This window comes from Odontesthes bonariensis, chromosome 5 (assembly GCF_027942865.1).
Source record: "Odontesthes bonariensis isolate fOdoBon6 chromosome 5, fOdoBon6.hap1, whole genome shotgun sequence".
NCBI classification, from domain to species: domain Eukaryota; kingdom Metazoa; phylum Chordata; class Actinopteri; order Atheriniformes; family Atherinopsidae; genus Odontesthes; species Odontesthes bonariensis.
In genome coordinates this window covers 31,840,392-31,865,735 of record NC_134510.1, presented here as the reverse complement: position 1 = coordinate 31,865,735, position 25,344 = coordinate 31,840,392, and the positions used below count along the sequence as shown (strand labels likewise).

The 25,344-nt window shown below is 38.5% G+C and overlaps 2 protein-coding genes across 2 annotated transcripts in view; one reads left to right on the top strand and one right to left on the bottom strand.

Annotated features, from left to right (window-relative positions):
* bcan (brevican) overlaps window positions 1-7,531 on the top strand; it is a 38,736-nt gene extending 31,205 nt beyond the window's left edge. The window contains exons 12-15 of the mRNA XM_075466107.1: window positions 3,433-3,515; window positions 3,682-3,826; window positions 3,945-4,127; window positions 4,789-7,531. Coding sequence (XP_075322222.1) covers window positions 3,433-3,515; window positions 3,682-3,826; window positions 3,945-4,127; window positions 4,789-4,904 — 527 coding nt within the window. The 3' untranslated portion in view covers window positions 4,905-7,531. The remainder of the gene's footprint in view (window positions 1-3,432; window positions 3,516-3,681; window positions 3,827-3,944; window positions 4,128-4,788) is intronic.
* A 679-nt stretch (window positions 7,532-8,210) lies between these two features.
* On the bottom strand, window positions 8,211-24,767 carry hapln2 (hyaluronan and proteoglycan link protein 2). Its single transcript, XM_075466112.1, has 8 exons — window positions 24,627-24,767; window positions 17,104-17,166; window positions 12,332-12,657; window positions 12,086-12,190; window positions 10,142-10,507; window positions 9,811-9,927; window positions 9,538-9,720; window positions 8,211-9,245 (listed from the first exon to the last, which is right to left on the bottom strand). Exons 3-8 carry the CDS (start codon window positions 12,363-12,365, stop codon window positions 8,968-8,970), a joined length of 1,083 nt encoding a protein of 360 aa, XP_075322227.1. The 5' UTR covers window positions 12,366-12,657; window positions 17,104-17,166; window positions 24,627-24,767; the 3' UTR covers window positions 8,211-8,967.
* Window positions 24,768-25,344: the final 577 nt, after the last annotated feature.

Here is a 25,344-nt window from a genome sequence, read left to right as displayed (position 1 = left end):
TATTCTGTCCTGGCTGACAGATAGCGAACAAAATGAGAGACCAGTAGTTTAACTGAGGTTGCTTTACTGAATCTTCTGTTATATTTTTATTTGTAAAACTGCAACACAAGAAATACACAACATGTTACAGTATAGATAAATGAAATATGTCTAACATACTATTATCACCTGAATGCACACACAGGAAAGTAATCATAACATGAAATACACTCAACTAAATTAGCCATAACAGCTTAACTAGCTTCTTGCTAACGAAATGCTTCGCGATTAGCATTAGCATAGTTAGCACGGTTTTCGTAACGTAAATAAATGCCTAAACATAACCTTGAACAACACAGTGTCATGAAACAACTAAAATACACCAAGTGCATCAATACTCACTGTTGGTTCCACTCCAAGGCTCAGACAACCAACTCTCTGTGGTGGAGCACTTGTAGCTTATGCATGAACACTGGAAGCAGCCGGTAATCAATGCAGCAATAACCGAAAATCACCACCAGGGGGAAACTTAACTTTCCCAGTCACTGACAGGAGTCAGAACACTTAGTTTAGTTGTTTCTATCCAATGAAAGACTTTGTTTGCTATTCCCCAGATAAGCATTGCAGGCTCCAAAAGAAAAAAGGTTTAAAAAAAAATCTCAGCCCACCATTCCCCCCTAACATTCCTTACGATGTAGAGGGGTGAAATATGTTCAAACACGACATAGACGTTTTGAAGTGTTCCATCTCTCTGAATCTCTGTGTCACGGTCTTGAAGTCACTATTTTGTCTGGCAGCAGGGTGATGAGATAATTATCTGACATTCCTCCGGTTCCTTTTTCACCCTGTAGGGAGTTGCCATGGATCATATTAACTGATGATCAGAGTAAAACATGAGCAGCTCTGAATGAGACGTCTTAACAGAAAAATACCTACAACTTTGTATGAATTTAAAAAACTTTGTTGTATATTGTAAAAGTTTATGAATATATCATGCATTGTGTATTTGTTGTTCAAGTCTCAATCAGGGGGGTCAACCCCCCCCTGTACCCCCCGTAATTCGAACACTGGTTGTTGCCTTGAAAAGGACATCTGATCTCAGTTTTTATTGTGAACTGTACACATTTTCTCCATGTCTTTTTGAAATTGGACATTATTCATACATAACTTTTTAATCTTCCAGTTTTAAATGTAAGGATAATTTTTTGACTGGCCACCAACTCTTAAGCTGAATGTAGGCAAGGCAAGGCAAGGCATCTTTATTTATATAGCGCATTTCATACCACAGGCAACTCAATGTGCTTTACATAAAGACAAGGCATTTAAAAGAACAGCATAAAGCAGCATAAAAACAAGCAATTTAAAGAGAAAACAAAAATAGAATAAAAATTAAAGCAATCAAAGAAGAGGGGAAAAAGAAAAATATAAACTCAACGATAAGCACACCGAAAGAGAAATGTTTTTAACCTGGATTTAAAAGTGCTTACAGTTGTGGCTGATTTCAGTTCTGCTGGTAGTTTGTTCCAGTTGTGTGCACCATAACAGCTAAAAGCTGCTTCACCGTGTCTAGTTTGAACTCTGGGCTCCACTATCTGACCTGAGTCAGCAGATCTCAGAGCTCTGCTGGGTTTATACTCTGCTAGCATGTCAGTCATGTATTCTGGACCTAAACCATTCTGTGATTTGTAGACGAGTAGCAGAACTTTAAAATCTATTCTGTATCTGACCGGGAGCCGATGTAAAGACTTGAGAACTGGGGTGATGTGATCTGATCTCTTTGTTCTGGTTAAAACTCGGGCTGCAGCGTTCTGAATGAGCTGCAGCTGTTTGAGACTCTTTTGGGGGAGTCCAGTCAGAAGACCATTACAGTAGTCAAGTCTGTTGGAGATGAAAGCATGAATCAGCTTCTCCTGATCAGTTTGGGACATGAAACCCTTAATTCTGGATATGTTCTTAAGTTGATAAAAGGCTGATTTGGTGACTGATTTGATATGATTGTTGAAGGTCAGGTCTGAGTCTATCAGCATGCCGAGGTTCCGGACTTGGTGTTTAGTTTCTAGAGACAGTGACTCAAGATGTTTACTGACAGCAAACCTCTTCTCTTTGTTGCCAAACACAATGACCTCAGTTTTTTCTTGATTTAACTGAAGGAAATTTAGTCAGTTGTAAAGTGTTAGTTGAGCATAAACCCTTAGTATTTAATTCTGAATTGGAGATGATTATACAGTTTTATTTAATCGTGTCTTGATTAAGGGAAAGCATGTTTTAAATTGCAAAACAATTTAAATAAAAAAATGATAAAACATTTCTCCTTAGATGGGCTACATGTCGAAGTGTCCTTGGGCAAGACACTGAACCCCACGTTGCCTACCGATAAATCCGTCGGTGTATGAATGGTTGTGTGAATGATTATAAAGCACGTAGTGTGTATAGATGTAGACGTGCTGTATGAGTGTGTGCGAATGGGTGAATGTGGCATGTAGTGTTAGAAGCGCTTTGAGTGGTCAGTTAAGACTAGAAAAGCGCTATACAAGTACAGTCCATTTACCATTTACTTAGACCTCAATGAAAAATAGCATCATAGAGCTGTGTTCCAGATTGATAAGAGATAGGGACAGGACTCAAGGGAATGTAAACATTGATGGAAAAATCAACAGATGGCTGATTCAACACTAAAGATATTTTGGAGTCATTGCTCCTAGACTGGAGAACTGTTTGTTGACTTAACATGTATGGATGTTAACTCTTTACACTCCCACTTTTGCAGTCATGACCAGTTTGCAGACATTCAATATGTGCCTTGTAGTTTGAACAAATATTATAGTTGTATGCAGCTTAAAGGCATTGCTATTCTTTATTCGTGTACAGTATTTGTTTAAAATATAAACTTATATATACTTTATATTCTCACATATGTGTTATACTGTAGGCTGTTTTAGATATTCAACAGGCACTGTGCCTGTTCATAACATCTCCACACATAGGTGCTGTTACACTGCTGACCAGACGACAGTGTTTGAGTGAAATCCAACCCTGTGCTGTTCAAGGACCTTTTAGAATTGTATTTATTTTTGGTTTCACTGCCAGTCCAGCTGGTTACGGTGGGGGGATAAAATAAACAACACATCATTATGCTTAAATATGAATAATTGTATGGTTAACAGTTGGCATCAAGTTATCTAACCGCTGCCACTGATCTCACAAGTTCTTTGCCATTTTTCTGACACAGCTTCGTTTTTGAAAACATGAATAAACGTACTTGTCATATGTTATTTTGTGAAACTGATTAATTTTTCTTGTTCATTTCTATTTTAAGTATCTTGTCATGAAGTATTTTGTGACATCTGATCTACAAAGGTGCCACAGAAGGGAGTTTCACATGACTGTGTTATAATTTCTTACCGCCATACATATTACATTTACCCATAATACATATTTTGATATTTCATTTAGACAAATACAAGGAATATCAGTGGATTGGACTAAATGACAGAACCATTGAGGGAGACTTCCACTGGTCAGATGGGAACCCTCTGGTGAGCAGACACTTCGACTCTTTCAACTGTTTCCAGTTTTACCTTTAAATGTTCTTAATTTTCACATCCTTTTTGTCTGAAATCAGGTTATTATGACATCAAAAAGCTGCATTAATTCCCCCTGTTCCTTCTTGTGTATGTTTTAACCTGCTTACCCGTCTGTCAGCTCTATGTGAACTGGAACAAAGCCCAGCCTGACAGCTACTTCCTGTCTGGTGAGGACTGTGTGGTGATGGTGTGGCATGACGGCGGCCGCTGGAGCGATGTGCCATGCAACTACCACCTGTCATACACATGCAAAAAGGGTGTCTGTGAGTGCTAATTACTTTAAGTTTTCTAACACCCTCTTTTGCAAGTTTGAAACTTTTTGTATGATTTATTTTGTTTAATCATTACACTTGATGTAAGAAGCAAAGTTGTTTCCAACAGCCTCCTGTGGAGAGCCACCTCAGGTTCCCTTTGCTAAGATCTACGGAAAGAAGTCGTTGCGTTACGAGACCAACAGCAAGGTGCGATACTACTGTGAGGAGGGTTTTATTCAGAGACTCAATCCTGTAATCAAATGCCTGCCTGCTGGCCAGTGGGAAGAGCCTCTGATTACCTGCATGTCAAGTGAGTACATCACATGTTGTGGACTTTATTATCCATTCAGATCCATCCATTCAGCAATCACAGGCTCACAGAAAGTTAAAGCAACCTGAACGATTAAATAGTTTCTCAAATACTTTATGCCAAAGGTCATATAATAGCTCTCCTAGCAAGCCTCCTCTCTCCTTCAGGTGTATTTTATTGATGGAGACATGATTCAAAATATTTTGCCGTGAATGATTTTTAGGTCAGAGGCAGGGATGAGAGAGGAGACACGGAGACTGAAATTAGAAAATTGAGATGGACAGAAAAATCAGAGATTTTGAGGTGGGGACAAAATGTCAGATCATTTATCTACTGTATCTTCTTTTACCCAGAGCATATTGAAGATAAACTGTGAAATGTAGCTAATGGATGTCTAAATGTGGCTCTGGATGTTGGGAAGGAGCCTCCGACTATAATTTGAAACATGTAGTGAGAGAAATATCGTGGTATTGGTTTTTGGGTTGAAGATCAAGTTTGAAAAAGCAACAATATCTCAGTTGTCAGATGTCTCTTCTCTTAATCTTTAGTCTGATAGGCTTTTAAACCAGCAGAGCAATGCTTTAGAATAGTGTGCTTATTTTTACAGAATTTCACGAGACCTGGCTGATTATGATTTCTATCGGTTTTCTTCCACCTTTAGCGCATTCAGTAGAAGACGACTCGGTTACCTCACAGCCTGACCGGCACGAGGAGGTCATGGGTGAAGCCACAGAGAAAGCAGTCCCACTGTTTTGGGACATTAAGTGGAATATTTAAAGCAAAAAGTGGCATTCCTTCTTCTGTTTTCCAATTTTTCCTATGTTACAAAGGACTGTTCCATCCAATTTCTGTATTATGTTAAACTTTTAAAACGATTTGGATTTAAAACTCATCTCAAAACCACATTTCCATAAATCCTGGACAGTTTCTAAGTGCTGTTATCCAAATATGTGTCTTCCAGTATTGCAGAGTCTGAAGTTTGTGAAAAACTCTTGCTTTAGAAGAGTCTGTCCATTTGACCATTTCAAATATAAAACACTCTTATCCTGATAGCTGGTTAAACTATATCTCTGAAAACAACCAAAGCTTTCCTATGAAAAAGTCACATTTTTATCAAAAGATAGGATCTTGCCCACTGTTCAAAACGCTAAACAGTGGTTTTGTTTTGACAGCCAACTTTTTGGATTAGAAAAAAGTTTCCAATGCAGCATTCCTTGTTTTTTAACTATCATACTAAAGGATAACTTTTGTAGAAAAATCTCATGCCTGTGTGGGCCTATTTTTTCTGGGAGATAAATTCAGTCTTCATTCAGATATTCAAGTTGCCCATATAAATGTACATTTTAGAGTCTGTATTATTGGAAGCACACCAAATTCGACTATCATGTAAACCAAGTAGATGATAGGAAACTACATGATGCGACGAGGTTAATAAATGAAGAAAGACAAATGCACATATGAAGGTCAGTCATTGCAACGATAAAATAATACCAATACTGCTTAACATGATATGTGATTATGTAGCTGAATCTAGTTGTTTTAGGTGTTCTTAGAACAGTATATATTGAAATAAGGCCATTATATAGCAATGTTAAATTCATAAATCTGCCAATCACTGCATTTTAACATTTGATTAAAAAAACCCAGACCATAATCACATTTTGCTGTATCCTTTTTTTATTTTTTAAATTTATTCAAACACTCATCCAACTCATTTTCAGAATCAGCTGGTCTGACTTTCACTAAAACTGAAATATTCCTTGGTTTTATCTTCATAGGAGTTCTATTAGTGTTGAAAACTGTATTCCACAGGTTTCACATTTTTCAAGACTTACTTTTGCTATATGTTAACTGTTAGATAACATGCAGTTATCTAATAAGTGCAAAGAAAGTAAAAGAAATGCACAAGCTCTTGTAGAAATGAAAAATGTCACTGGTCTGTTCTAAAGTTATAATGGTACAACACTGCAGCAGAGGGTGCGGACTGAACATGCAAATCAACTCCAGTTGTAAAAGCATTTAAAAGCACAATCATAATTGTTTTCCTGGACACGTTATATTAACTTATATCAACTAAAGCAGGCTTTTGCAGGTGCTTTAGTTTAGGTAAGTTATGTTTTGGATTTTTCAGACAAAATTATTTTTGATATATTGATCTTCCATTATTGACATTAATACACTGAACTGTGAATTAGTTCTTCAGTGTTTCAGTTACAAAATACAACATAAGACACAACCTGTACAAGAGGAGGACTTTAAGGGACGTGCCATAGCTGTTATTTAGCCAGATAATGGTGAGTAAATCTGACTTTTGGAGCATCTGCTGCATTACAATTTCAAGTGGGTAATGCAGCCGAGTTGGCTACCCAAACATTCGTGTGATATGACCCACTTCTTCTCCATTATACAGTAGTGGTTCCTTCAGTCTTCTGCAGGAATTCTGTATTGTGTCTGCTTTCTTCTTTTCAAAAGAATGACTCAACTCTCCTTGATTTTATATGGAAGCTCGACATAGCAGGATCAGGCAGACCCGCCAACTTGTAACACAGGCTTTTCTAAAGAACTTTAAAAGGACAGTTAACAGTTGATTTTGATTCCATTATCTGACTAACATATCCCTTTGAATACAGTTTGTTTTGTGTTTGGTGATACTGACATGTTTTTCCTGTACCGGAAACCTTTTAATGCACTTTCATTTGACACCACTCTGCTGGATTCTCCAGAAAGTGATCACACATGAAGTCCATTTTGCCAACTTAACTAAGCTCCAGCTATGTCAATGCAAATCATTTCTTTTGACTGCCATTCTGCCGTGTTGAGACTGCATTGTTGAATACATTTCTATATTTTAAATGCACTTTTCATGTCAGCAGATCTCTGCTGTTCTTTGTTGTTGAAAAGAAAATGGGTGCCCCATCTTACGTTGTGAAATGAATAAATATCACAAAATCCAGTCAGAGCTAAACCACCTCATGTAACACTTCGCAGATCAGTGATTCTGCCTTTTCTCTGGTGCTTTTAATTCAGGTGTCCCTCAAACTTCGTACTCTATGTTGCTAAAATCAGCTTCACGGTATCTTTGTTTGGCCACAAATGTATTAACAAACAGTATAATGATAATAGACTTTTTTTTTTTGGCTAGATGACAGTGTACTGACTAATATGACAGTTTTTCTTCTTTGAAAACAAATATTCTGAAGATTCAACTAATGCAACCATTGACTATCTAATTATTTTCACGGAGTAATGTAATAGGTACAAAAATGATTATTCAGGTTATTTTAATTGTTCATCTAATGAACCCATACAAATGGATCAAATGATAAAGGGAAAATGTAAATTTGTAGTCTGGATAAGTGTCTGTTGATATAACTGTGTAAAAAAAAACACGCATTAAAATTATCCTGGAAGAATTCAGTTGTGATTGCCGTCATTATTATACAGTTTAAGCAGACGTCTTGGTTTTATCAGTGGACATGTTGTTTTACATAGTTAAACACCTCCTACGACTAGATGTTTCACAGAGTCACGTAGAACACCTTCTCAGGGAGGTGTTCCAGATTATGTAAATCAACAGTTTTGTCTTTTGGCTAAGGTCTTTCTTCAAACAACAGATTGATAACACACCAAAACCTGCCTGACAGTTTCTTGTCTGTCTTATAAGTGAACATAACCGGATGTATTTAAACTTCTCCATTTGATGCAGCAACTCACAGCCAAACTCGAGAGGGCAATTCACCGTTTTCCAACAGAAGGCAAAGGTCTCAGACTTGTGGCTCATTCTCATCCTGGGTACTTCACACTTGGCTGTAAACCATCAGCACACGCTGGAAGTCTGCACTTGACAAGGTTTATAGGATCACATCATCTATAAATTGCTTTAATGATGCGACCCCGAGCCAATCAAACTGGAAACTCTCCAGCCGTTGGCAGAACTTCTTCCCATTAAAGTTATTTGCAGAATCTGTGGAAAAGAGCAGCTCTGCTGGAGCCAAAAACTCACCAGAAATGTACCAAAACTGCCCCCAAGCTTTCCCTCATAACTTTATAGGTAAATAATTATTGACAAATAAGAAATTGGTATCTGAACAAATCTTTATTGACTACATTTAAGTACATGCCATTAATACACAAATAAATGACTTTACCTGTAATGTAAGTTTGAGCTGTTTTGAATGAGCTTGCAGCAAGCGGGTCACAGCCGTGTTAATGGACACTGGTAGATTTACAAATCTGTCAAGAAGCTAAGTTAACTGGAAGATGATTGTGCTTGTGTATCATGTTCAAATATCATTGATCCCAACAGCTTGTGTCATCTAAGACCGTTCCAGTAAAGTTTCTATCCAAGCAAACAAACAATTCTTTTCCAAATGATTCTTGTTTTTACGAGTGTTTCTGACTGTGTGAAAATCTGATGCAACTGAATGTTTGGCTGGTAACCTATGGAGCCTGAAAAATGATACATCCTTTTTCTGTCAGTTTTCCATACTTAACAGCACAACAGTTTATAAATACTGCTCTTTCTAGCTGCAAAATTGAACTGATCTTATTTTCTCCATCCACCAAGTAACATGGAAATTCATCACCAACAGGCCACTGTAGTTATTTGACAGCTTCAATGTTTGTCCAAAGATTAAATTTCATAATTCAGCTTTCATTAAGTTTCTGTAGCTCAAGAGTTTAAAGGTTTTTTTTCTTTCGGACAACGTATGCAGGATATACTTGCACATACTGCTTGATCTTTCTCGGTGTGTCAGGTTTTGGTACTTAGATAAACTGTTCTTTTTATACACTGATCAGTTTTTTATTGTTGTTGTTTTAAAAAAACAAAACCTCTCAGCTACCTATAGCAATAGGCTCCATAAAGATGTGTCGTCTTGTTGGGGAATCCAAATGAGCGCACACCTGCCTCCGGGATGCCTCCACAGCGCCTCCTGGGGTTGCTGATGGGAAACCGCACACTGCCGTCTTTCAGCCAACCACCATCACACTGGTCATAATTTTGAAAACGCCAAGCGGCATAAAGCTGCCCGACCAGTGCCATGTCAGATCCCTGACGTTTGCAAGCGTGCACTGCCTGATCAAAGGAGAAAGACCCCGATATGTAGAAGACAGAGCCTGTGACAGCAGGAAAGATTTACAGAAACACATGTAGAAAGTCATTTATATGCTGATGTTATCTTTTTGAAATCTTTTTTTCTTTTGAAAGTTCAGCCTCATTTTTCAACTCATTTCATAATTTATTTATTTCCACGTCTTAACAACTGTCCTCTGCCAACCTCCTTACTCTCATACAGGAGCAACAGGTCAGTCTGAAATTGTTAATTCACTTTATCGATTTACTATCATTATTTTCCCTTTATGAACTCTTCAGCGGCCCAAATATAAATCAGTTTTCCTCCTGGCTTACCAGATATCTGGGAGGTAAAGCAGAAAGCATCAAACCGATCATGATTTTTATCTTTTGGGCCATAACTGCGAATGCCTGGGAGCAGATCCCCCCCACATACAGGGCGTGGATGAATGATTGGGTAGTGAACAGTTCCATCACGAATCCAGCCAGCATTACAGCAGTCCAGACCCTCAGTCCAGGCTGCAGGAAGAGAAGGCTTGAGTGATATAGCTGATAAATATAAACACCATTTATTGTTTGGTAAGAAATGCTGTGGATGGCGTGTGGTACCTCTGTAGAGCTGGCTGTAAGTGGCTAATGCAGCATCCTGCTCAGCACAAGCCTCCTTGGCTTCATGGAATGTGAACTTGTACCGGCCGTTTTTACTCTGATACGGGAAGACCACACCTAGAAACAGAACTGATATCAGTGTTTGTTTCTCCATGATCTCTATAAAAGAATGCCTCTATGTAGGTGTGAGAACATTTCAATGTTCACCAGCAGCTGTAGGCGGATTTAAAACATTTGCTTTAGCTGCTTTGCAAGGGGTATGGATTCAAAACTTATACTGTCCACCAGAAAAAAAATGTTTTAAACAGACACTGGAAGTTGTTTTAATTACCTTCAATCCTCAAAGTGATGGCAACATTCTCATCCTCTATACCATTTATCAGCTCACAGCGATATGTGCCGCCATCCTCCAGCTCAAGATGGCTTATTTGCAAGGAGGCGTCCATGGTGTGAGCCCCCCGGAGAGAGGCCCGCTGTCCAAGATGGCCGTATGGCTTGAAATCTTTCGCATTTGATATCATGATGATGTTCTCATGCCCGATGTGTTCATGCTCCAGCTTTGTCCATTTAATCTTGTAATGGTTAGGTTTGGTTCTGAGGATACATGGCAAGGTGACGTTGTCTCCCCTTCGGCCAGTGACCTCTGCATACACAAGCGGCTCAAGAAGATACTGCAGCTTCTTGGGTATTGCAGGTGCTGTGGGTGAAACAGCATTCAGCAGCTGTTAGTGTCTCTCTAATAATTTCAAATAGGCAAGCCTGATCAAGACCAGTCCACATTATGTATTTGATCTACAAAATTTTAGCAACCATCAGCATCTATGATGAACAGCAATGTAGCAGCAGTTGTCTACATTCATGTTTGGTTTTCAATTATTGAGGTAAAACCTTATTCTGTAGAGCACTTTTTTATGTTACTTAAGTCTGGCATATTTTCAGCAGTTTTAATCCTATTAATTCTCTATATCACTAGATATTAGTTCTGGCAAAGGTGGCCTTCTTAATTCCTCTTTTGTCTATACTGTAGCAATAGATTTTTTTAGACCATGAGTTAATTCTCTCTATAAGTTAAGATATCAAAACTTGTTTTCCTATAAGAAATAGTCTATTATTTTGTAATTGTGAGGAATATATAAAGCGTTTATATTACTGAAGTTAACATAGCATGCAAAGACAGCATGTTGACATCATGTTGACACCTTGTTGACACCATGTTGACAGCTGTAGTAGGTATTATTGAAGCAGCGTTTTGCTGAAGCAGAGAAGAAGAAGGTGGTCACTGTCTTAGCTTTTCCTGCTATCAGAAGATATGATCATCTTTTATCAACTTAACGGCAGAAAAAAAACGACTACACATTTGTGCTTTGATTTCAGATTTAATTGCAGGTTCTCCCAAAAAGTCCTGACAGGTATCCGATTTTTGAAAACAAAAATCATCCATCCATTTTCTGTACCTGCCTTATCCAATTTAGGATCGGGGGGCTGGAGCCTATCCCAGCTGTCATTGTGCAAGAGGCAGGGTTCACCCTGAACAGGTCGCCAGCCCACCACAGGGCCACACGGAGACAAACAACCATGCATGCTCATATTTCCTCCTAAGGACAATTTAGAGTCACCAATCAACCTAACCTGCATGTTTTTGGCCGGTGGCAGGAAGCCGGAGTACCCGGAGAGAACCCACGCATACACGGGGAGAACATGCAAACTCCACACAGAAAGGCCCCAGCCGGGAAAACAAAAATCAGATATGAGTCAAACACATTTTCAAGTTCTCCACTAGGAATAAAGAGCATTGATCTGAGTGCCTTTTGCCCTGATAATGTTCTGGGTTTTTTTAAATCTAGAAAGCAAAAGGTCTTGTGATAATGAGATAAATTAGCATCTCTTATCATTTGGTTGATGCTCCATATCAGTCAATGTATTCAGTCATTATCTAAGAAACTGCTTTAATAAATAGAGTTCCCATCACAACCAGACACCACAGTCTTAACCAATCAAATGGGTCTGCAGTAAGTCTGGAACAAAAAAGTGGTCTTTACTCATTCAGCAAGGATTCTAAAACAGTGTTTTTCCTCTGTACATCTCTGTATGAAGGCTGACCTTAATTGGGCGACTTTAGAGTTGTCAAGTCAAGACTTACATTCTTGATGTTTGTGTCAAAACTGAATATTGTTAACAGTTGTGCTACTGAAATTAGCCAAGTGGCAGACTTGGCATATACATTTAAGAGGAAAATTATATCAGCTTTCTGCCAAAGTTAGTTTTGCAATATTACCTGCTCTGTTGTGGGTATAAAGAGCTGAAGACCAGGTGAAGCAGCTTGATATTAACCAAAAAATCACTGCACAATTCACTTTGAAGGGTGTCATTCTTCCCGCTCCTGCAATCATTAAAAGATACATGGTAGGACTTTTAATCATTATTCAAACACCAATTACACACCCCTCATGCTATACCTGATATTTTAACCCAATATGACAAACATCAACTACTGTATTTTTCTAGTTTTAAATTGGCAGACCTGTGTAATTGAGATGATGCAGTTGTCCAGTCATCCTCCTGTACTGTCCGACATGACAACCCCGATTTCTGTTACCATCCAATCAGGAAATTCTTGGATAATTCATAACTTTACTCATCTCCGCTCTTAATCTCCATTTGGCCCTCTGTCCAAACTGTGAGTGTTCAGCTGTAATCTATCCCTCACTCTCACCCCCCTCTGTCCTCACTCTGGTCAAATGGTCCTCTCTGTGATCAGCAGCATGTAAACAGGACCGTTGTCCTCTCCGCTCCAGATGTTAATGACCATATGAAGGTCTGACAGTCCCAGGCTTTGTTTCTCTTTTCCTGTTTGTGTTTATTAAAAGTGAGACAAAACAGAAATTTCAACACAATTAATCGAAACTTGAATTAATTAACGTACGCATCACTCTTGGTAAATAGAATGACAGCTGATGTGTCCACTTAAACAGTACAAGGTAGTTGAAAAGCCACAGTTTGGTATTTCAGTTGACTCTGACTAAACCCTACTTCCTCTGCCAGCAGTTGAACTCAGCCAGACCCATCTTTCATATTTCTTCAGGCGAAAAAAGTGATATTAACTGACAGAAAGTGAGAGTGGTGCCTGAACTGGTTCATTTGTGAAAATGGATGACTTAGATGTTTTAGGTGATCAATACAGATCTGAAAACAAAACGTTCATCCAGGACTCTGGGTTTTTCTACAACATATTTGGACAGTTATTTCTCACTGTTTTCATATCATAATAGCTTTCAGTTTTTTAGGTTTAGTACCGAAATTGTACTATATTCAAGAAAATTATTTAGTTTAGCTTTATCATTTGAGAACCTCTGCATTGTTATTAGCAGGGGGATACAATGAAGGCAATGAAGGCTACATGTGGGCAAGTATCAAGCATAGTTTAAAAGAAACATGGATGAAATCAGTATTGGTGGTATTCTAAATCTACATGCTGCTACTGTATTGGCCCCTGCTGTCAAACAGTATATTGTATCGTACAGCGCATACAGTGATGAGGCATTCCAACAAGCTTGGATGTGTTTTCTAACCTTTCCCAGAAGGCTTTTGCCTATGAGTACTATTGTAAGCATTCAGTTATTTGTTGTTGCACACATGGCTCCGGGGTCAGTAGGAGAGGATGCTGTGTCGGATGCAGTTCGCTCTGCCACCGTGGCTCCCGGGCACAAGGACGGCATTGACAGGATCACGCAGAGACAGCAGGCGGTGAACAAACAAACACCATCCAATGTGGAAAAAAGATGCAATAATAGGATTCCTCTGTTTTTGCTTGTGTTGCTTCCCCATTGTGCTCCATTATCAATGGGACTCTTTCTTGCCCACCAATTAGTATTCAAACAAACACCTCTAGGTGACAACAGCCAACTGTCCCTACAGCACTTTATCCAGATACTCCAAACATGCATCCTATATTTCAGTTCTTAGTTTCTCTTTGGCATGAAGTGTTCCCCAGATGATTCATTCTGATGTTGGCCACTGTGGTACTGTAGGTTTACATCTTTATTTAAATGAAATGTCTCAGCAGCTACTATATAAACTGCAATACAATCTGGCCCTTGGTTTGCTGGAACTGTATTGTACTGGCTTCGCTTTTCTTGTATCAACAGGTGATTGCTTTAGTTGTTCTGAGATAAACAACCTGTCAACTATTGCATGAATATCTATATAGTTTAGTACAGACTTTTATCATTTTTTAAAACTATGACTTGCTGACCATGACATTGATTACGATGTTACGTTCTCACAGTGACAATAGTACATTTGAAATTTATGAAAGAAACACATTTGATCAAAAGATCTAAAAGTTGTTCAATCCTGACATCAGTTAACTAATGGGAGATAAATATTCTTTTATTGAAATGCTTGGCTAAAAATGGTGCATGATTTAAAGGGAAAATTTTCTGGATTTCATTGAAATATGTTTTTTTCAAGTGATGCTTGAAGTTTTTAGTCTGCTTATGAATTCAGAATATGTACTCTCAGAATAAAAAGTTTTCCCCCTCCCCCTCAATATAGGCTGCTGTACTCTACTTTATTCTTATCCCCTGTATTTGTGCATACTTTTGTGACTAAGCAGAAGAAACATTGCCCTCTGCTGTTCATGTTTCAGACAGAAAAAATGTAAAGTTACATAAATATCCTAAAATTCCTAAAAAAAAATGAAATTTTATTAACACCTTTAACATCTTCAACTAATTCAAGTTACTTCAAGTGCAAACTGTAAATGCAGGAATTACCCCAAAGCCCTGAAAGATTTTTTTTTTTTTTAAAGAGATCACTCATCTTGAAGCATCTCCTTGTCACCCGGTCCAGCCTGCAGGTAAACACTCCCTTTGACTCCATGACATTTAATTTCCATTTGATTGATGAATTTTACTTTCGTGCCTTGCAGTTTACTCCTGAGGTACATGAGATACTTTTGAGTGTGGGACCGTAATCGCAGACTCTAGTTCTGATTACTGGTCATATTCAGATGTTATTCTGCACACTATTTCAGTTAGAAAGAAACAAAAGTGTTCCGGAGGTGTTCCTACTTTTCTTTGCAACAGACAAATAGTACTGTTACGGTCCCTGACCTCCAGGGGGGAGCTCTCATCACGAGACACCCTTCTTACCTCTTCCTGTGTTTCAGGCCTACCTTGCTGCCACAGGTGATTGGTATTACAGCTCGTCAGCTGCTCCATAAAGAGCTTCACTCAACATGTGCCAAGCGCCCTTCCCTTTTCCTCTGGGCCTTGATCTGGTGTTTGGGCTTGGGTTTTGTGTTTCGTGTTTTGTGTTTTGAAAAGGTGTGCAGTGTTGGCATTTACTTTAGGTCACTGATGACTAATTTTGTGTTTTGTTTTCACAGTGGAAGCTGGTAGGGGTTCTCTGCCTTTATTTTTGTTCTCACTATTTTCTCCTGTTTTTTTGGTCAGGCAGGGAGTTTAGCCCTTGTAATTTTAGGTTGACTCTTAGCCAGAGATCTTTTCTTTTCACAATTAGAGGGGGTGTTTTGTTTGTTTTGGCCTCGGAGACCCTGAAGAGTAAGAGCTTCTCTGTGGTTTTGGATGATCTTTTGTTATGTTACCTTTTCAGAATTGTAAATAAATTATACTTTTTCAATGGATATCAACTGACTGAGGTATTACTTATTTTGTTTGTGTTACACCCAGTGCCATGACTTATCATAATTAAGAGGGTTGTAACAAGTACTGTACCGTGTCATTTGTAATAAAAGTACTGAATCTCCCTCCCATCTATCTACAATAGATGAGGGATGCTGATATAAGAGCGGGTCGGCCCGCCTGCAGCCCTGATGTGGTATCAGCATGCGTGATGGTGGCAGCGGTGCATGACTATGTTGACAGAAGCTGTGACATGCTGTGGGGTCAGGAAGGAGCCACATGAGTAAAAGTATGCACTTTCTGACAACATTTCTACCACTCTGATTTCTAAACTCTTTGGCCTGTAAAAACATGCAACCCCTTAAACATTTTTAACATTCTAACAAATGCCCCTGCTACTGACCCCCACTGCTGAGAGTGACAGTTTTCAAGTGCACTCTTCTTCTAAGGCAGACAGTTTCAAAAGTCTGCCTGACTGAGAGCTATGTGTGCCCCCTTGTCTCCATGAGGGAAAATGCAGGTATCTTTGTAGTCTTTGCATACCTTTAGCAGAGCCTGAAAGCCTAAATGGGACAGCATTTGGTCTGGTAGCTTTTCTTGTGCAGCGAACAATGAACATTTTAAAAGAGGCAGTGTGTAACTGAAAACTGTTTTGCATTCTGTTCCCCAGTAGACGTTGATTGAATACATCAGTAGAACAGGAACTGTGCGTGAGACCAAGTTTACTTTGAAAACTGAGAACCTGAATACAGCAAAGCTCTTTGAGTGTGTTGAATTTTTTTGTTTGAGAACTTGAATAGAGCTATTTTTTTCTAATCAGAATTCAATAACTTTGGTTTGGTTTGGAACAAATGGTTATCAAATAAACATTAAACATTGAATAAACCTGGTTTATCTTATGAAAAAAGACTCATTCATAATTGGTCGATGCTTAGTTTTTATGATGTTGATAACATGAACCACTGAAAGAGTAAACTTTTTGTTTTTTTTAAAAAATAAAACAAATGTGCTGAAAAATGCTAAAATGTCGTGAAGACCTGCAGGATACAACACTGTTAACTAATCATTTTTGGAGAGCTCATCACTTTAAGCAGCCTGTTTCATATTACATTGAAACTATCTGGGCAGCTGCATTTTAAGTAAAACTGTAGCAGTGTGCTGACACATAAAGTTTTGTTTCTTTCTTTCTCACTGTGGTATTCTAGGCTCTGAATACTATTTATCTTGTAAGATTTATGCCTAAGTGTGGTGTTTATAGTTTTAAACCATTCATACGGATACCAGCAAGAAGTGTCACACTTTTCAACATCTTCACTTCTCTCTGCCAAGCGTTGTACAATGAAAATAATCCTAAATTGAGACATCATTCTTAGAGTCTGTACCCTGGAGTACCCCAACACGTTTTCACTTCTCTAATTCTAAAACCTTGATAACTTCTTGGACATAACACAGTTTTTTCAAATGCATTAGTTGTGCACTTATTTGACCTAATGTCCTTTAGATGGAGTGATTTATTGAAAAGCCTGAAGCTTTTCAACCAATCACTTACCAGCTGAGTTAGTTGCGTAACATATGAAGGAGAGTCACACAGCCAGATAAGGATCTGGAAAGACAGACAGGAGAAAAAGATAACTTAACGTTCCCATACCTGTTTTGCCCCGTTTGGCCTGGAGCTCCTCCAGGTTGTTTCCTCTTCACTAGCACAGAAAGCCTAAAAAATAGAATAACAGGACACCAACACTGTGTGTGTGTGCGTGTGTCTGTAACTATTAAATAACAAGGATTGTGTTTTCATACTTTCAGGGAAAAACTATGTACTCTACTCTTTGAGTAAGAGTAAATTCATTGTTTTCTCAGCAAAAAGCATATTTTTTTCATGCCATAAATTGACATTATCAACAATATCAAATTGAGATTAATGTCACTGTCAAATACATTTGCTAGAAGTTCATTATTTAAAAAAAAATAAACATTTCAAGCCTAAATTCATGTTATTATTGGGAGGTTATCATGTTATTCTTCATCCATGGATGAATAAAGTATTTTTCCATTCTATGTAACATTTTTCACATAAATCATATATGAATTAATAATGAATTTAGAAATTTAGAAATAAATTTTCTCTTATGATGTGAGGTTTAACTTGCAGATAGTTGCTTTTTGTTTTAAAAGATTGATTGTAACACCATAGGTGAAACACAAAGACAGATGCACTGTATTTTACAGTGTGCTGTAATGGCTTCATGTGTGAGCAAGTTAAGTGTAAAGAACCCATACAGCCTTCTAATGTATGTTATCTCCATGTTATGTAACTGGCAGGTTTAGTCTTGCATTTATCTCTTGTCATCTGGTGCCAGGCTTCTCGTGGCCTGTGTGTAGTTACTATTGATGCTCTCCTGCCTCTGATTGGAAGATTGTATTATCAGTTGGGCCCTGGAGCCAGCTGCACTGATAAAGTGACAAGAAGCACCTTCTACTACAACACAAAAAATGTGCGGGATCTACTTGTACCTGTATAGTTTTTCTGAGCATGTGAAGAGTCAGGTGAAAAAAAAAGAAGAAGAGGGGGGAAAGAAGCAATATTTAACAAAGAAAAAAATAAATCTCTCCCTAAAACTTTGACATGAATGTTTATTGAGTAAAATGGAAAATGGAAGTAAACTGCAGCTTCGTTGGTGGTTTTGTACAACTATAAAGCAGTATTTTCTATGTTTTGCAAGTTTTATGCATTTGATATATACATATATATTTATATATTTATATATATGTATCTCTATAATGCCTTTTAATGCCTTATGTATGCATCTTTGCGTTCAATACAATTTTCTCATTTCCTTTTTCAAATCAGCTTTAATTTAGAATATTTCTAAATGTTTTGTAATTTGTTCGCTACTCAATCCAGTGGGAATTAATTTGTGAAAGTTGTAATGTCACAAATCATTTAAAAGTTTTATCCATCATTGGGTTATCTATACAAAAAAAACATGCAAAGATTTATAAAAACTGTTTAACATAATGTTCTCCTTGCTGGCATTATTAATTTCTGGAGGCTTCTGTAGAAAGTTTGGAACCTGTGGTTTGATGGCAACGATTCACTAATTCTTCATGAACATAGTATCATATACTGTACATCACATAGAAGTTACTGAACACCAACACATACTACAAAGATGAAGGAATAAGACACTAACGTGGAATCTAAAGCATTTAAGGAACTGTTAACTGTAATCTTACTTGAATACCATAATCACAGGGATGTTTTGTATTTCTACAAGCACGACACTCATAAAGGGTGTCAGGTGTCTGTCACATGTTCCTTCAGCTGAGTACATTCTGGAATGACAGCAACTCTTGGCATGTTTCTGTTATTCAAAACAAAAAATTTCAAGTTCTGTAACTGCACTAGCCCATTTCCTGTTCCTTAAATGTGGGATTTATAATCTTATAGATAATAGAAATAGAAACTAGATGTTTTAATGGAGGGTCTATGAACTATAGACCCTTTTGCATTATGATGCAATTATCACACCTTATTTTTTAGTTATTTACATTATTTTTCACCATATTAACAAAAGAGATTAAAGTGTTAGTTTGCCATTTTGCACATTAAGCCCTGTTTTTAGGTAGTCTGGGGTGAATTATAGATGTTCTGATCACAATTTGGACATTTGGTGCTGAACGGAGCATTTAGGTATCCACTGCTGCAGCCCCCCCACCTTTGCATTGAGTCAATGACCACTCAAGCAAACAATCATAAAACGGCATTAAACTTTCGTTTGAAAAGACATGGAACTCACCGTGTGGTCAGTGGTGGACAGCGATAAATTGACCCGAAAATCGCAGCGAAATGTGCCTTCTAACAGTTGTTTTAGCATTTGGTGGACCTATTTTTCCGGACACCGTTGAATAGCATTGACTCAATGCAAAGGTGGGGGGGGCTGCAGCAGTGGATACCTAAATGCTCCGTTCAGCACCAAATGTCCAAATTGTGATCAGAACATCTCTAACTCATCCCAGAATACCCCCAAACAGGGCTTAATGTGCAAAATGGCGAACTAACACTTTAAGTTCTATTTGTTATTTTTGTCACTGTGCCCCACTGTGTTTTATCTCATCTTGTAGGCTAGACTCTGAGATACTAGTCTCTTTCAAGCCGGGAATGAAGAAGGAATTATGTTTGAAAGTAAGAGGCAGAATATTGTTGATATGCTGCCAATATACCTCTGAGGTATAAGGGAGGAAGTAATAGAGATGAGATGGGCCTTTCTGCCTCATTACACACATCAAGCAACTCGCCGCTCTAACAATGCTGTCGTCACTTGGCTTATTCTGCGACGATGGAATGATGTATGTAAAGATACAGTGATGTCGGGCTAAGCTTCCTCTGTTTGGCATGTGTGAATTACAAGGAGGAACAATGGTGGGTTAACAAGGACGTCCATTTTCCACCTGTAAAGTGCAACCAGTATGTGGAGGAGACAAACTGAAACTCCTCCATTTGAGGAAACAACTCTCTGCCAACATGAAGTGGGAAATCACTGACCGTGTCCTCAGACCTGGAGGTGCAAATTCTCATCCCTGATTTTCATGCAGTTGCACCTGGAGGACTGCCTGAGGCCCTCACTTGATAAATTGAATCTATTTACATAGCTCTTTTCTAGTATAGTTGACATAGTTGATGTTGGACACCTGAGGTTGACTTGCTTGCATGTGGTGCTTCTGCTTCTTCACTTTGGTGGCAATCTAGCAAGTGAGGAAACAGAGTTGCTAACATAGAGTCGGACTATGGCTTTCTGTCAGTATCTGCCTGACTGATATGTGAGGCGCATCAGTCGGGCTAAAAGGATCCTCAAAGTGTACCTTTTACAGACAAGATCCCAAGTTGAGGTGAGCAGCAATCCATCACTACTGGAAATTGCGCTGGTGTAACAGAGTTTACATGGTATTTAATTACACTTGCCTGTGTAAAAAAGTATTGTTTCTGTAGACATTTGCTGGCTCTTGGGTGCCCTCTTAAAACTTTGACAATTTATGAGAGATATTCCCGAGGTAATGTTGATATATCTGGAATGTTTATAGTATGAAGATAGTGTGCTCAAGAGACTTCTTGCTCTTTTGCAATGTGCTGCGATTGTGCTGCCTGCGGCAAGCCAGCTGTATGTCTGACCATTCAGATAGTGAACTGCGGCATGACATGACAAGCAAGCTATCCCTCCATCCTTCTGTTTAGCCTGCTGGTACCTATTAGCTGCCTCTGGGGTCCCAGAAACTAACTGAGCTCTGTAGAACTCCTTCAGCCTGATGGCTCCCTCCACCTGTCCTGCACCAAGTTGAGAGTGAGACATCTTTCAAGAAGCCTGATGATGGATTCAACAAGGCATCTTGCCAATTGTTAGGGAGATCAAGGCTTTACCCTGAAGCAAGACCTGGGGAGAATCTCATCGGGAAGTGCCAAATGTTTGGGTCTTCACCCATGGCATGGGGACTTACCAGGCACATCCTGAATGAGCTACATGGGACCAACTTACTGTGGAAGCATTTTAAGGAGTTTTTTTTTTTAACAATAAGTATTATTTGTTTAGATGGCTATCATTTACTCTTAACTTTTTAAACTTAATTGTGAAGTCTTATTCTGTTTTCTTCTATGTTTTCAGAGAAGACCTCCCCTTTTGATTAAGGGATCAAGCACCACTGACACACAATGAATGGAGAGGTTTATTATTGTTTTTTTGATTGTCAGCTTTTACCAAACGGTTAAAAGGCCACAGTATCTGTAGATATCAACCCACTGAGCAGCTGCAGTGTTTTGAATTTGTACCTGTTGAGAGTTTGAGCTTAGGACTGGCTCGACAATTTTTTTGCTGCTAGTCAAGATGAGACATGTCTTTGCACATTCTTGTGGATTGAAGTCTCAGGTTCATTTTAAGTTATTAGTTAAGAGAATTAACATGAGCTAATGGGTCTCTTCTCAAGACTACACCTGCATATTTCAACTCTTGTTCATGAGTGCAGATGAATAAATTACTTTCTTCGTGTGAACCTTATCATGCAGCAGTTGAAACAAGAAACTTCCATAAAAATGTTAGAAATATTCTTGATCAGAAAGCAATTTCATAAATGGATATTACACATGAAAATGTTTAAATCTGGGTAAGTCTATAATAAATTATTACTATTCCACTGTTAGGGAAACGTTATTATTGTAGTTATTATTGTAAAAGAATGCAGATGTTAGCTTTTATGTGCTAGGGTAGTCTAGTAATGCAACACAGAATACACCTGTAAAAAAATCTTTTTTGGTGTTATTCTAAATTTTCTTTTCAAATCTCACAAAAAGTCTTTTCAATAAGTTTAGCAAGTTTCTCAGTAATTTCAAAACTTCCTACCCTGGCTTCATGTCAAATAAATGTATAACATTTGATTATTATTATTGTTTTAAAGGTACAGCTGTTCAATAATAATTTTTTAGTGGCAGTTCTGTTTGGTTTCCAATGAGTCCTATAGTACGTGAGATGGGAGTGGGATGGAAAATAAAAATGTGTGCTTATGAAGTGGTAATTAAGTCACAAGTTAGCCAGTGCTTCAGAGTGACTTATTAATTATTTTAATAGACAACACTGGAACTGAATGGCACAGAGGACATACAATACTTCCCAGTATATTATAGTTGGTTTGGTTCTTTTAATGAAATTTGTTGAAAAATCCAGAATATTCAGCTTCACCCTTTCATAAAGATATTTTCTCCACAGTTCATCACACAACTGAATGAAGGGTGATGTAGAAAACCAACCATCCAATTAGTTGAGAAACTGTTAGACTTGGTGACAGGAAGCTGGATAAACAGGATGCAGAAAAGACATGGTGGCCCTTTTGTTTGTCCGTACTAAGTTCATGTCACGCCCAGAGACTCTTGTTTTTAGTTTTCATGTTTAGTTTATGCTCTTGTTTACAGCCCATGCTTAGTTTTTGTCATGCTTTAGTTTCCCTGCACTCTGTCCATTAGTTCACTCACGTCACCTGTGTTTTTTCCTCAGCTGCACTCACTCCCCAATCACTCCTAGCCCTCTATTTAGTTTCCTGCCTCCCCTGTCAGTTTTGCCGGATCTTTGTTGTTGTTCGTCACCCTTGAAACCCATGCCAAGAGTCCTGCTTTCCATGATTTCCACGTTTTGTCAAGCTAAGTATTTATTCCATGCCATGTTCTTTTTGTTTTGTTGCAACGTTTTTTGAATCCGGCTTTGCCGCGCCTTTAGTTTGAATTTTGTTTTTTGTTGTTAATAAATCAACCTTTTTTGAAAGTCTGCATCCGTGTCCTCCCTAAAACCCACACCTGACAGTTCATTGCATCTCTTTGCCGCCTGCAGCCTCAAGAGGGGTGTTAGATTCACACAACAGCTATACAGGTGCTGGCCAGTAAATTAGAATGTCATCAAATAGTTGAATTATTACAGTAATTTCATTCAAAAAGTGAAACTTGTATACTTTCCTTCCACACAGACTGATATATTTCAAGTGTTTATTCATTTTAGTTTTGATTATTATAACTGACAGCTAATGAAAACCCCAAATTCAGTATCTCAGAAAATTAGAACATTTTGAAAAGGGACGCATGAAAGACTTGAAAGGTTTCAGCTGTCGCATTCCTTGTGTCAAGCTACTCTTGAACAACAGACAGCGTAAGAAGCGTCTTGCCTGGGCTAAGGACAAAAAGCACTGGACTGCTGCTGAGTGGTCCAAAGTTATGTTCTCTGATGTAAAGTAAATTTTGCATTTCTTTTGGAAATCAAGGTCCCAGAGTCTGGAGGAAGAACGGAGAAGCACAGAATCCACGTTGCATGAAGTCCAGTGTAAAGTTTCCACCGTCAGTGATGGTGTGGGGTGCCATGTCATCTGCCGGTGTTGGCCCACTCTGTTTTCTGAGGTCCAAGGTCAATGCAGCCGTCTACCAGGAAGTTTTAGAGCACTTCATGCTTCCTGCTGCTGAACAACTTTATGGAGATGCAGATTTCACTTTCCAACAGGACTTGGCACCTGCACACAGTGCCAAAACCACCAGTACCTGGTTTAGGGACCATGGTATCCCTGTACTTGATTGGCCAGCAAACTCGCCTGACCTTAACCCCATAGAAAATCTATGGGCTATTGTGAAGAGGAAGATGCAATACGCTAGACCCAACAATGCAGAGGATCTGAAGGCGACTATCAGAGCAACCTGGGCTCTCAAAACACCTGAGCAGTGCCACACACTGATCGACTCCATGCCACGCCGCATTAATGCAGTAATTGAGGCAAAAGGAGCCCCGACCAAGTATTGAGTGCTGTACCTGCTCATTCTTTTCATGTTCATACTTTTCAGTTGGCCAACATTTCTAAAAATCCTTTTTCTTCATTGGCCTTAAGTAATATTCAAATTTTTTTAGATACCGAATTTGGATTTTTCATTAGTTGTCACTTATAAATATCAAAATTAAAAGAAATAAACATTTCAGATACATCAGTCTGTGTGTAATGCATGAATATAATGTGCAAGTTTCACTTTTTGAGTGATATTACTGAAATAATTAAACTTTTTGATGATAGTCTAATTTACTGGCCAGCACCTGTAATAGCAAAACACCAGAAGAAACAGAGAGAAACCAGAAGTTGGTATTGATGTGCTTTTGCAAAAGGGAGAAAGCAGAGAGTGTGCCCTGTTGTCAGCTCCACTCACGGACTCTCTCTGCCTTCCCTCCCCGCTCTAGCCTTCTTTATTGCATAGTTATTCAGCGGTTATGCGACAAGATGCAACAAAATGTTTCACTGGGCATGGGAAGACCAGAGCACCCTGTTTCCCACAGTTCCCTTGAATTACTTTGTATCACACTAAGCAAAGTTCACACACTACATGTCTGTCTATAAAATTTTGTTTAGTTCGAAAACAGCCCTGCCATCATATTGTTAGTCATTGATTTAAGACAAGGAATAATGCACATTGTAAATAGGCAAAGCAGAAACCAATGAAGAAATTCACACAGAGTAAATATGCTTGATTTCCTGCTCTATTAGTTTCAGCAGTCAGCAAATAAACAGAGTAATTAAGCTTGTTTTATAAACACACAATAATAATTATCCTTACAAGGGGATAGTTTAAATTCTTTCAAATCATAACAACATTCTTTTCAGTTCTTTCACCTTTCTTAGGAGAGGCATCCTCTGCTGATGGAGGACACAGATACAGGTATGAGAGGCATCTTTTATGAAAAGTCACAGCAGGAGGAGGAGAAGGTAAGTAGTAAAGTATCCCTTAGCTCAACCCCACCGCCAGCATGTAAGTAGTCATTGAGCTTCTAATATCTAATCATCTTCCTCCAGCCCTGTATACTCACTCATCAAAGTATCCTCCCACATCTTTTTGTCAATGTGACCAGCACAGTCAATGGTCTGTGACCAGCACAGTCAATGGTCTGTGCTGTTGTGGTTTCAGCTTTTGCTTCCAATGAATACAGTTTTAAGAATTGTATTAGTGTCATTTCCTGTTAATAATGGTTATGGCTCTTAATTTCCTTTTAGTATTAGATTTTTGATAGGGACAACATTGTATTGCCAACTCCCCAGAACCTAAAACTCTGGGTAAATGGAGACCCGCTATGTTAGTTATGTTCGTTATGTTCAGGTACTGCAACTCTAAGGCATATTTTGTCAGGTTGTAAGGTTAGTCTGTCACAAGGCCGGTATACATGGCGACATAATCAAGTATTAAGAAGCTTAGCTGCAGGTATTGAAGATAAACGAAGGCAGGTAAACTTAGGAGGGTCTAAGGTGAAAGGTGAAGAGTTGCAATTCAGTTTGTTCAAGAGGAGGAGAAAGTTAATAAGACGATAAGGAGGCAAGGCAGCTTGGAGGATGCTTG

Coding starts and splice junctions, on each gene's coding strand:
- hapln2 (XM_075466112.1), bottom strand. CDS start 12,365: ATGACTGGACAACTGCATCATCTCAATTACACAG. Junction 10,508..12,085: donor TTATACCCACAACAGAGCAG/GTAATATTGCAA, acceptor TTTCACCCACAG/CACCTGCAATACCCAAGAAG. Junction 9,246..9,537: donor CTTTACCTCCCAGATATCTG/GTAAGCCAGGAG, acceptor CTGCTGTCACAG/GCTCTGTCTTCTACATATCG.